At 62.6% G+C, this 11,705-nt stretch overlaps 1 protein-coding gene across 3 annotated transcripts; it reads left to right on the forward strand.

Annotated features, from left to right (window-relative positions):
• Window positions 1-342: 342 nt before the first annotated feature.
• RPS6KA4 (ribosomal protein S6 kinase A4) lies at window positions 343-11,447 on the forward strand. 3 transcript variants are annotated; one of them, XM_023239999.2, is made up of 17 exons: window positions 343-496; window positions 615-686; window positions 1,403-1,621; window positions 1,727-1,842; window positions 2,373-2,480; window positions 2,708-2,788; window positions 2,869-2,972; window positions 3,065-3,215; window positions 5,971-6,135; window positions 7,827-7,955; window positions 8,135-8,268; window positions 8,365-8,458; window positions 8,933-9,106; window positions 9,188-9,382; window positions 9,738-9,897; window positions 10,113-10,276; window positions 10,528-11,447. In XM_023239999.2, the coding sequence occupies exons 1-17, from the start codon at window positions 442-444 to the stop codon at window positions 10,720-10,722; spliced, it is 2,316 nt and encodes a 771-aa protein (XP_023095767.1). In that variant the 5' UTR covers window positions 343-441; the 3' UTR covers window positions 10,723-11,447. The 3 variants fall into 3 exon arrangements, with proteins under 3 accessions (XP_023095767.1, XP_044895434.1, XP_044895435.1); XM_045039500.1 differs by having other exon boundaries at window positions 391-496; window positions 615-640; XM_045039499.1 differs by lacking the exon at window positions 615-686 and having other exon boundaries at window positions 352-496.
• Window positions 11,448-11,705: the final 258 nt, after the last annotated feature.

An 11,705-nucleotide genomic window follows, 5' to 3' on the forward strand; every position in this document is an offset into this window, starting at 1 on the left:
GGGGAGGGCTCAGAAGCACCAGTGTGCCCCCCTCCTTGGGGCACGGGCTCCGGTGCCTCATCACCACCGGCTCCAGCAGGCACCCGGGCGGAGTGTCCACCCGGTAGAGGCTCCGGGTTCTCCCCAGGCCCCCCGGGCCTGGCTCCCGCTGCTCCCGGGTCCCCAGAGGGTCGCCCGGGGTCCCAGAGCGCACGGCACGGCCGCCCGCCCCGCGCGCCCGAGGGAGCCGGGCCGCCCCCGTCCGCCCGCCCTCCCGCAGCCCGGCGCTGTCACGTTCCAGCCGCCTGACTCAGGCCGCGCGGGGCGGGGAGCGGGAGGCGGCGCCGGCGCCCGCCTCGGCCCCGGAGGCGGCACCAGGAAGCGCCCGCCCCGGCCGGAGCCGCCATGTAACCGGCGCCGCCCGGAGCAGAGCCGCGCGCGGGCCCCGGCCACCCGCACGCCATGGGGGACGAGGACGAGGACGAGGGCTGCGCCGTGGAGCTGCGGATCACCGAAGGTGGGGCAGGGGTGGCCGCGGAGGGGCCGGTGGTGCGGGGCCCCGGGGGAGGGCCGCCGGGGCTGCGCCGGGGAGGGGTCCTGCACTGGCCGCGCTCATTCGCCTGCTGCGCCCGCAGCCAACCTGACCGGGCACGAGGAGAAGGTGAGCGTCGAGAACTTCGAGCTGCTCAAGGTGCTGGGCACGGGAGGTGAGGACCCCCACGGGGCAGGTGTCCCGGGCCTGGCGCCCTGAGCCTCGCGCGCGCGCACCCGCCCGGGCCTGGGCCCCGGCCAGGCCTCCGGCAGTGCCCCCCACCCTTTCCCGGCACAGCCCGCCTTGCCTGCCCCGCCCCGCCCCGCCAGGGTTTGCATGCCCCCTCCCAGGGACGTGCCTGCTCCTGGGGCGCTCCACATCGACACCGCCCCTCCCTGCAAGGTCCTCCCGGGGTTCGCCGGCACCCTCCAGGACTTGCAGCCCTCCCAAGTGATTTGCACACCTCCTCCCCGCCCCAGGCGATGTGGCAGCCCGGTCTCCTGCTTTGCTCGCTCCCAGCTTTGCACGCGCCCCGGCCTGGGTTTGCACATCCCTCCCCTGTCCGCTCTGCCTTGCACCCCCTGGCGTCTCTGTCTGATCTACGGGTTTGCACATGTCCTGCCCCCACTTTGCCCCGCAGGCCTCCTGGAGCTGCCTGCCTTCCAGCCTGGTTTGCACCTCTCCCTGGTTTTGTGGAGCACCCTCCTGGGCCGCGTACACCCTTTCCTCAGAAGGCTCTGTCAGCTTTTTGCACGCTGGCCTCTCACTCCGGCTCCTTCCCCCAGTTTGCACACCCTCCTGGGTTGGCGTCACCCCCCCCCCCCCGCCCCCACCAGTCCGCACCACCCTTCTGCTCATGGTCTACCCTCCGCTCGCTCACTGCTCCCACAGCCTACGGGAAGGTGTTCCTGGTGCGCAAAGCCGTCGGGCACGACGCAGGCAAGCTGTATGCTATGAAGGTGCTGCGCAAGGCGGCGCTGGTGCAGCGCGCCAAGACCCAGGAGCACACGCGCACCGAGCGCTCGGTGCTGGAACTGGTGCGCCAGGCGCCCTTCCTGGTTACGCTGCACTACGCCTTCCAGACGGACGCCAAGCTGCACCTCATCCTGGGTAAGGGCGGGCACCTGCCCGCCTTGGAGGCCACCACCGAGGCGGGTTGGGCCGCGCGATCAGGGCTGCTTCCCGACGTCCATTCCACACTCCCCTTCCCCCCAGACTATGTGAACGGAGGCGAGATGTTCACCCACCTGTACCAGCGCCAGCACTTTAAAGAGGCCGAGGTGCGCGTGTACGGGGGCGAGATCGTGCTGGCCCTAGAGCACCTGCACAAGGTGGGTGAGGGCCTGGCCGCCCGGCTGCTGCCGAACGTGGCACCCCCGTGGCAGCCTTGAGTCGCTGTGTCTGGGGCTTCCTGGGGGGGACTGGAGCGCCTTTCGCGCAGGCCTCCTGGAAGGAAGGCTGTAGCGCTGCCTGGGGAGGGGGGTCCCTTCCTCCGGCACCTCCTGAAAAGGGCTTTCCTCTGACGGGGAACCCGGGGCCACCTCCCGGGGCCACGCTTGCAGAACTTCCTCAAATGGGGACCTCAGGCCTTGGCTCCCAAGGCTTTCCTCCCTCTGGGACCTGTTTCCGTGGGGCATCCCTGCGCCGTCCCCGTTCCTCGCTTTGGCGTCTTAAGTGGCCTTTCCCATCCCACGGCCCGGTCCCTGGGCTCACTCCGGCACCGGACACCCCTTCTCTAGGGGGTTGCCCTGATCCCCGAGCTGGGTCTTGGTGCTCGGCCCCGGACACGAGCCGTAGAAGCGGGGGGCGGGGGGGGGGGGCGTCGGGGAGGAAGCCTCAGCGTCCCTCTTGCTCCCACCAGCTGGGTATCATCTACCGAGACCTGAAGCTGGAGAACGTGCTGCTTGACTCCGAGGGCCACATCGTCCTCACAGACTTTGGGCTCAGCAAGGAGTTCCTGACGGAGGAGGTGAGCGCAGGGCCACGTCCCTGCCTACCGCACCCCCACTCGAGCCTTCTCCTTCCTGTCTCCTCCTGCTCCGCACCCGGCTCCGCGTTTCTCGCGGCGCAGAGGCAGACAGATCCGGGTCCTGCCTTCAGGAGGCTCCCTCTGTTCCGACCCTCACAAGTCCAGCGAGTCCTACTCTGAGCCTCGGGGACTGCTGGGTGTCCCAACGGGTCCTCTTGCCCTCCCAGAAAGAACGAACCTTCTCCTTCTGTGGCACCATCGAGTACATGGCCCCCGAGATTATCCGCAGCAAGTCGGGGCACGGCAAGGTGGGTTGGCAGGGGGAGCGGGTGGGGAGCGGGGGCGGGGCGAGGCGGGGGTGGCCCTGACCCCGGCTCTGCCCTGGCAGGCTGTGGACTGGTGGAGCCTGGGTATCCTGCTCTTCGAGCTGCTGACGGGGGCCTCGCCCTTCACCCTGGAGGGCGAGAGGAACACGCAGGCGGAGGTGTCCCGGTGAGCGGGGCTGGGCGAGGAGGGTGGCTGAGGGGCCTGGGCAGGGTTGGGGAGGGGGCTCGCTGCCCCTGACGCCCCCCCAATCCTCCCAGACGGATCCTGAAGTGCTCCCCTCCCTTCCCCCCCCGGATCGGGCCCGTGGCACAGGACCTGCTGCAGCGGCTACTTTGCAAAGACCCCAAGAAGCGGCTGGGCGCGGGGCCCCAGGGGGCGCAGGAAGTCAAGAACCACCCCTTCTTCCAGGTGAGGCTCCTGACCCTCCCGCACACCTCCCTGCACACACCCAGACCAGGCTGCTGCCCTGTGTTGGGGGATGGTCTGAGACTAGCTGATTTCACTTGATTTAGAAAAACCTCCAGGGGCCCCTGGGTGGCTCCGTTGGTTGAGCGTCTGACTTGATTTTGGCCTTGGTCATGACCCCAGGGTCGTGGGATGGAGCCCCACGTCGGGCTCTGTGCTGAGCGTGGAGCCTGCTTAAGATCGTCTCTCTCTCTCTCTCTCTCTCTCTTTCTCCCCTCTGCCCCTCTCCCCCACTCGCATGCTCTCTCTCTCTCTAAAAAAAAAGAAGCCTCCAGAAAAAGAAAGTGGGTTTGTCGTCTCCATCTCTAGTGAAACTTGGAGGATGGGTCGGGTTCCTGGGGGAAGGAATGTTGGGCTCATTGACGGGCAGGGCTGGCAGGGGCTTGAGCATGGATTCGTCATCAGCCAGGTTCAGAGAAGGGAGGTGACCCGCTCCAGACCGCACGGGAAATGGGTTCGCGCTGGGAACAGGTCGCAGGTCTCCTGTCGGCCCGAAGCAGAACTAAGAGTCACTCTTTCGGCTCTCAGCATCCTCCCAGGCGTTCTGTTCTTTGCTCCTGTACAATCTGTGTGCCTGTAATTCAGAGGGACAGTCGGTCAGTCGCTTGGGTTTTGTTCACCTGGTAAGAGCACACACAGGTTAGAGTGCAGTGCAGAGTGAATCGTGTTTCCTTGCGAGACCTTGCTGGCTCGGGCGCGGTGCATGGCCGGCATCGTTGCCCAGCAGGACCCTGAAGCGGTGATCACCGGCCGTGTGTTGGCTCTTTGCATTATGTCATGTAACCTTCAGAACCATTCTGATCATCCCCATCTTCACAGATGAGGAAACCGAGGCTCAGAGAGGTTAAGTAATTTGCCCGAGATCACCCAGCCGGGGGTGATGGAGCTCAGATCCAAACCCGGGTCTGGGTGATTGGCAGCCCATGCTCTTAACTGCTGTGTTCTGTTTACGGGCGGGGAATCAGATTTGCTACTTGTCTGACATTGTAACAGAAGTCCCCATTTATGGGCACTTACGTGGGCCAGGCACTCAGTTATCCTTGCTGTGAGTGCGATCCTCTTAAATCGTCTCACCAATTACCTGCCTGGAAGGTTCCTTGGAGACGCTTTCTTAGACAGGAATCCAAGTCTCCGTGGTGAAGATGTCCCTTCGCGGGGGAAGTGGCTGACGACCGTCAGTTTCCTTAAGTGAATTCCTCAAGCCCACCCTGAGTACATGCCCCGGTGCTGGGAGTGGGTTGACCAGTAATCATACTGGAGAGGTGCTAAGGTCTTCGAGGCCTGGGGCTCAGAAGGGGTGGTGGTCCCCTCAGACCCCCTTCTCTCAAGACAGCCTCTTTGGTGGGGCGCCTGGGTGGCTCGGTCGGTTGGGCGTCTGACTTTGGCTCAGATCATGATCTCACGGTTCATGGGTTCGAGCCCCGTGTCGGGCTGTGTGCTGACAGCTCAGAGCCTGGAGCCTGCTTCCGATGCTGTGTCTCCCTCTCTCTCTGCCGGTCCCCCACTCGTGCTCTGTCTCTCAAAAATGAATAAACATGAAAAAAAAAAAAAAAAGAGATTCTTTGATGAGAGCAATGCTGAGATCCTGGTGGCCAGCCCCGCGGCCTTCAAGCCCAAATCAGGCCTCTTGGCTGTGAGTGACAAAAAAGTCGAACCCAAAATGGGGATATCCCTGGAGTAGAGTTTGGCTGCTAAGAACGAAGATTGGGGTGAACAATCTAGATGAGATAGACGTTAATTAATTAATTAATATATAAAGGTTGGCTTTACCACAGGGCTGCTGTGGTGTTTTGTGAATACAAGCTCCTTTCTTCTTTTTGTAATGCTCCTTCATTCTTAGCCTCCATGCCCAGGGCTGCCTCGTGGGCCAAAGTGGCTGCCAGAGCTCTTGCCATCTAGCCCGTTATCTAGGCAGGAATCAAGAGGACAAAGGAGGAGAAGGGCAAAATGGCACGTGCCAACTAGTCACCCTCCTCTTGAGGATCTCTCTCTGGATTCCTACCTCGCAATTACTGCTTACGAGTTATGGGTCACCCCCAAGTGCCCCAAAGTTTTCTGCAATACGTTAGTTGTGCCCATTGCTTCCTGGAGTAAAGTTGGGGCTGTGGTACTAAGGAAGACCGGGACGATGGATGGCTGGGCAGGCAATGAGCGGGCTCTGCCACCCTAGCTTAAACATAAAAAGGTATGTTTTAGCTCCCGTAAGTGAAAAGTCCCAAGGAAAAGTGGGCTGACTTCAGGCAAGGCTGCATCCAGGTGCTGGATTTGTGTCATTAAGAATTTCTTTCTTTGTGTCTTGGCTTTTCTGTTCATCATTAGACCCTGAAGGGGGTCCTCCCCCCCCCCCCCCCCCCCCCCCCCCCCCCCCCCCCCCCCCCCCCCCCCCCCCGGCAGTTCCAGGCCCACATGCTCCCCATTCAAGCCCAGTTGGAGAAAGAGATTTGTTTTGCATGTCAATGCTGTTGAAAGTCCCAGAATTGACTAAGTGTGGTGGAGGGGCGATTCTGTGAGGGAAATCGGGATTCTGTTATCAGAGGGAGAGAAACACAAGCAGGGGAGGCAGGAAGAACAACTTTCCACCCAAATGCCAGATAGCCCCTTGTCTCACTGAGGAGCTGCCCAGGGAAGGTGGCCTGGAGGGGACCGGGGTTTTCACTTCCTACCCTTGACCCCCCGATCTCTTATTCCTTTTCTCCAGGGTCTGGATTGGGCTGCGTTGGCTGCCAGGGAAATCCCAGCCCCATTCCGGCCCCAGATCCGCTCGGAGCTGGATGTGGGCAACTTTGCAGAGGAATTTACGCGGCTGGAGCCTGTTTACTCACCCCCTGGCAGCCCCCCGCCTGGGGATCCTCGAATCTTCCAGGTGAGAGCTCACAGAACCACAGGTGTCACGGAGACAGGACCTCGCTGCCAGCCTTGGCCCTGGCTGACTCATGACCCTGTGTTCTGATCAGGACTCAGCGTCTCCCCCAGACCCTCTCCACTGGTGGGGTACCCGGAGTCGTCAGTCCTACGGACTGCCGTGGCGGGACACGTCTTTGAATCTCGTGGTGTATCTTGAAACTTCACGTTAACTTCCCGCCTACTCCATACATCTCTTCACTGTTCTCTAAAAGCATCGTTTTAACTATTCAGTTGCTTAAGTAGACAACTAGAAAGAGATTCCATGTTTATACTGTGGCTTTGCATGTTCCTTTGGCAAACCGTATCACATTTGTGGAAGCACAGGTCCCCTCCACTCAAGTTTAGAAGCTGAGGCCTGTTGGACAAGTCCAGACTTCCTTGCTCGGCATTCAAGGCCCCGTATGACGTCATTCTTGCTCAGCGCTCTAGCCTCAGTGCTCACTGTGGTCCCACTTGGTGCTCCAGCACCTATGACAAACACGCCTCTGTGCCTTTGCACATGCAGTTCCCTCCACCTGGAGTACCTTCCCCACCGTTGTCCACCTGGCAGGCTCCTAGTCGTCTTCCAAGCCTCCCACTCCTGTTTAAAGCTGTGCTGCTCCTGTGTGAATTCTTCCCCACTCCCCTAGTCCTGGGCTGCCCTTTCCTTGTGCATCGGTTCTCTGTAGCTGGCACCTCCTCTGAGCAGTGTGTCAGGTTGTATCCTAACTGCCTTCCTGAGACCGCTTCCCCTGGTCTGGAAACTCCCAGAAGGCAGGGACTGACTGTGTTTAATGTCTGTGTCCCTTTGCCCAGTGTGGGGGCCTGGCCTGTAGGACACGGTCCGTAAATATGAAGGAAGAATAGGCCAATGTGAACCGTAGGTGGATCAGTCCCCTCTGTGAGCCCTCTCCCAAGTGATGGCTTTGCTAGAACCATCCATCCGTTGTCTCAAGGTTCTCGTGAGACAGTTCTTTCTGGTGAATCAGCGGTTACTTTCATTCATCCATTTCACGATTCAAAAATATGTATTGAGTGCCTACAATGTGCCAGGCACTGATCCGGGCACCCGGGGACTGATCAATGAACCAAACAGAAAAGCCTAGAGCCTGCATTCTCGTGCACAGTGGGGCTGTGTGTTTAGCAGACAACAATACATCATCAAAATGACCCTTAAGAAACCCTTGAATTGCCTCTTTGTATTTCCTCAGTGGCCCCTCCCCTTGGAGGGGGGGGGCAATGTTTGGTTTGAGATGAAGGAATAATGACTTTTTTGTATTCAGTGGGTAGGTTTGAATTCTCATAAGCTAAGTGTGTGTGATGCCAGGCCATGCTCCTTTTATGCGTTGGGTCCGTCGTTGTCTGGGTCACTACATTGTGCCAGATGATGGCCTTGGCGCTTAGCACTTGGCGGTCTCTGTGATGGGGAGGGCGGAGTTTCAGATTCCTGCGGGATGCGGACCCATGTGATCATAGAACGAGCTGGAATAACATGTCAACACATCCTATGTGCACCAGGGATGCCAAAGGAACGTCCTCCACTACCTACTATGGTCCAGGGTCTTGCCTCTGCCTGCCCTGCCCCTCACCCAGGCTGGGTCTTCCTAGGACTCCATTTGTGCCTCCAGCCCCGATACCCACCAGCCTCTGACACAAACCCCACCCCTGCAGGGATACTCCTTCGTGGCGCCCTCCATCCTGTTTGACCATAACAACGCGGTGATGACAGATGTGCTGGAAGCATCTGGCGCTGGAGACCGGCCCGGCCGGGCAGCGGTGGCCAGGAGCGCCATGATGCAGGTGGGTTGGGCCGGGGGGGGGGGGGGGGGAGTTGATTCTGGGGAGTCTGGGCTCAGGGACTCCAGACCTGGCTTCACCAGGTGTGCCCACGGTGAGGTTTGGAGCCTCTCCGAGGTGGCATGTGAACGTGGCCGCAAGGCTCCCGGGTGCGACCTCTGACGCGCCTCCTTCGCCGCCAGGACTCGCCCTTCTTCCAGCAGTACGAGCTGGACCTGCGGGAGCCCGCACTGGGCCAAGGCAGCTTCTCCGTGTGTCGCCGCTGCCGCCAGCGCCAGAGCGGCCAGGAGTTCGCGGTCAAGATCCTCAGCCGCAGGTGGGCGGGCCTGGGGTGGGCGGGGCCTGCAAAGACGGGGCCGGGAGGGCGGGGCCGGAGGTCGGCCTGAACTGACCCCGCCTGCCTCGCCCCCAGGCTGGAGGCGAACACGCAGCGAGAAGTGGCGGCCCTGCGGCTTTGCCAGTCGCACCCCAATGTGGTGAAATTGCATGATGTGCATCACGACCAGGTGACGCTTTCTTGGGCTGGGGCGCAACGCAGGGACCCAGGAGACTGCCCTTGGAGGGCGGGAGACGGGGTGGGGGTGGGGGGTGGCGGGCGGGGAGGGCAGGAGGAGGAGTCTGAGGACTGGGTGCGGGGGCCTTGAGGGGTACGGCAGGCCAGGGAGGTGGTATCAGAGGGTAGTAGGGCCGGAGGAAGATCGGAGGGTCGGAAGGCGGAGCTGAGGATGGCCAAGGGAACTGAATTTGAGGCCGACGTGGAGGGGGCTAGGATTTAAGGTGGCAAAGGGGCGGAGGCCCGGGGGGCTGACTTGGGGCCTACGGGTTGTTTTGGGGGTGATGGTAGTTCCTCGCTCGAATAGGGGCGGGGCCTGAGGCTAGGGGCGGGGCCCGGCCAGTGGGTGGGGCCTGGCCGGAGACTGAAGGTTCCCAGCGGGACCGGATGGTGACCTAGGCCCGGCCCGCCGCTCCCCGCCCCGCAGCTGCACACGTACCTGGTTCTGGAGCTGCTGCGGGGCGGGGAGCTGCTGGAGCACATTCGCAAGAAGAGGCACTTCAGCGAGTCCGAAGCGAGCCAGATCCTGCGCAGCCTCGTGTCGGCCGTGAGCTTCATGCACGAGGAGGCCGGCGTGGTGCACCGCGACCTCAAGCCGGAGGTGGGCGCGGGGCTGGGGGAGCCGGGGAGGGCCGAGGCGCGGAGGGCTAGTCCCTAACAGGCCGCCCCGCCGCCCTCACAGAACATCCTGTACGCCGACGACACGCCCGGAGCCCCGGTGAAGATCATCGACTTTGGGTTCGCGCGGCTGCGTCCACAGAGCCCCGCAGGGCCCATGCAGACGCCCTGCTTCACGCTGCAGTACGCAGCCCCCGAGCTGTTGGCGCAGCAGGGTTACGATGAGTCCTGCGACCTCTGGAGCCTCGGCGTCATTCTGGTATGAGACGGCGTCCCCAGGAGGGTTCAGGGTGCCCCGAGCCTGGGGTCCGAGGGCTTCTCGAGGCGGGCCAACAGGGACGCCCCCGAGGCGGAGGACAGGGGTCGTCATGGTGGGGGTGGCAGCGTTTGCTCCGAGGCTGGGTTTAGAGGGCCTCCTCATACAGAGGCAGGGTTGCTCCGGTGCTGAGGTCAGGGCATCCCAAGTATTAGGGGTTGGAGGTCAGGGTTCATCCTCAGGAGTTACCCTCATGGAGAGGGTGAATGGTTCTGCGGGTGGGTGGGCTGAGTCGGCCTCCTGGCCTGTCTCGGCCCTGCAGCCCGGACCGGTCTCACTTTTCCCTCCACCTCCCCAGTACATGATGCTGTCGGGGCAGGTCCCCTTCCAGGGGGCTTCAGGCCAGGGCGGGCAGAGCCAGGCGGCAGAGATCATGTGCAAGATCCGCGAGGGGCGCTTCTCCCTTGACGGGGAGGCCTGGCAGGGCGTGTCTGAAGAAGCTAAGGAGCTGGTCCGAGGTGCGGAGCCGCCGGTGGGGGTGGGGGCAGGGTCACAGATCATGGCTGGGGAGGCGGCGGCCGTGGGGTCTCGATGGGTTAAGTGTTTGGTCTGGGGAACTGGGCCGGGAGGAGAGTGGGGCTCTTGGGAGGTCTCTGGGGCGCAGCCTCCACACACACACACACACACACACACACACACACTCGGCCCCTCCTCAACACTTCCCTGCCTCCAGGGCTCCTGACGGTGGACCCCGCCAAGCGGTTGAAGCTCGAGGGGCTGCGGGGTAGCACGTGGCTGCAGGACGGGAGCGCGCGCTCCTCGCCCCCACTCCGGACGCCCGACGTGCTGGAATCCTCGGGTCCGGCTGTGCGCTCGGGGCTCAACGCCACCTTCATGGTGAGGGGTGGGGCCTGCGGGCGGTGGGCGGGCGGGGCCTGGAGAGGCGGGGCCTCCGAGCCCGGAGAGGTGAGGTGCACCGAGTACTGACCTCCCTCCCCCGGTGGTCGGCGCCTTGACCTTTGGGAGAGGCTGCGGGCCGGCCACCTGATGGCCTTGATCCGGTGGGATGGGAGGGAGGGGCTGGGTTGGGGGCCCCGAGGGGCCCGGCAGGTGGTGGGGGATGGGGGACTCACCCGCCTTTCTGCCAGGCCTTCAACCGGGGCAAACGCGAGGGCTTCTTCCTGAAGAGCGTGGAGAACGCGCCCCTGGCCAAGCGGCGGAAACAGAAGCTACGGAGCGCCGCCACCTCCCGCCGCGTCTCCCCCGCGCCCGCCGCCCCGGGCAGGGCCCCCGCCGCCAAAGGAGCCCCCAGACGAGCCAACGGCCCCCTGCCCCCCTCCTAGCCCCACCCCCCCCCCCCACCCCGTAACCTCCCTTCCCCCACAGGGGCTGTGACCTGGGAGCCTCCGGTATCGGCTCCGCCCCATCCCCAGGGATTGCCTTTCCCTCCCCTTCCCCCCCCACCCCCACCCCACTCCCAGACAGAGCAGAAGTATTTTTATAAGCAGAGAATTTTTTATGTCTTACCAGATAGAGTTCGAGATGCAGGGAGGGAGGGGCCTCTGCCAAGACAGCGCCTCATCTGGCTGAAGTCACTTCTCCCCCAGGGGGCTGTTCCTGCAGGGAAGGGCTCCTCCCGCATTTCTACGCACTGAGTTGCCTGCCTGCTGCAGGGAGAAACTGGGACCTCTCCCCTGCCCTCCCCTGAGGCCCTGCTCTTGGGAGGGGGCGCCCCTCTCGCTGTCACTTTATGGACTGTCTGTGCAATCATGTCCACCAAAGACCTGTGTTGGGGAGGGGGGTTCAGGGAGAGGTCCTGGGGGACCCCTGAAGCATTTCTGCCTCACTTTATGTCACCCGCTTCTCCCCTATTGGGGCTAAGTTAGGAGGTAGGCAACCCCTAGAAGGGGAGGCCCCTTCTCACCCCCCCACTCCCCACCCCCCTTGGCACAGCTGCCCCTGGCTGGGGGCAGGGCCTTGAGGGTCTGGGCTGGGCATCTGCAGTCACTGCCTCAGCCCATCCAGGCTGTGCCTTTGACTTTAAAATAAAAGTCCATCCAGTGCTGTGTGGGAGGTCTGTGTGTGCGTGGAGGGTGTGTGGGGCAAACGTTTCCAGCCAGTGGGGCCTGGGGCCCCAGAGAGGAGGGACAGGGCAGACCCTTTGTCCATATCCTCTGTCCTTGACTTTTGAACCCAGCAGCAGGAGGGCCAAACAATCCTCTTGGCTGCATATTTGGACAGCTCTGCCATGGATCACTTAGGATTCTCTTGGGTATAGTAGTAGAAAACCCAACTTGAATTTAAGAGTGGGATTTTTTTAGGCCCT

Source organism: Felis catus, chromosome D1 (assembly GCF_018350175.1).
Source record: "Felis catus isolate Fca126 chromosome D1, F.catus_Fca126_mat1.0, whole genome shotgun sequence".
NCBI lineage: Eukaryota > Metazoa > Chordata > Mammalia > Carnivora > Felidae > Felis > Felis catus.

What these genes read in the sequence shown, in the direction of transcription:
- RPS6KA4 (XM_023239999.2), top strand. Translation starts at nt 442, where the DNA reads ATGGGGGACGAGGACGAGGACGAGGGCTGCGCCGTGGAGCTGCGGATC. An exon ending in CAAGGTGCTGGGCACGGGAG is followed by an intron (nt 687 to 1,402) that starts GTGAGGACCCCC and finishes CTGCTCCCACAG; the next exon opens with CCTACGGGAAGGTGTTCCTG. An exon ending in CCAGGAGCGCCATGATGCAG is followed by an intron (nt 7,956 to 8,134) that starts GTGGGTTGGGCC and finishes CTTCGCCGCCAG; the next exon opens with GACTCGCCCTTCTTCCAGCA.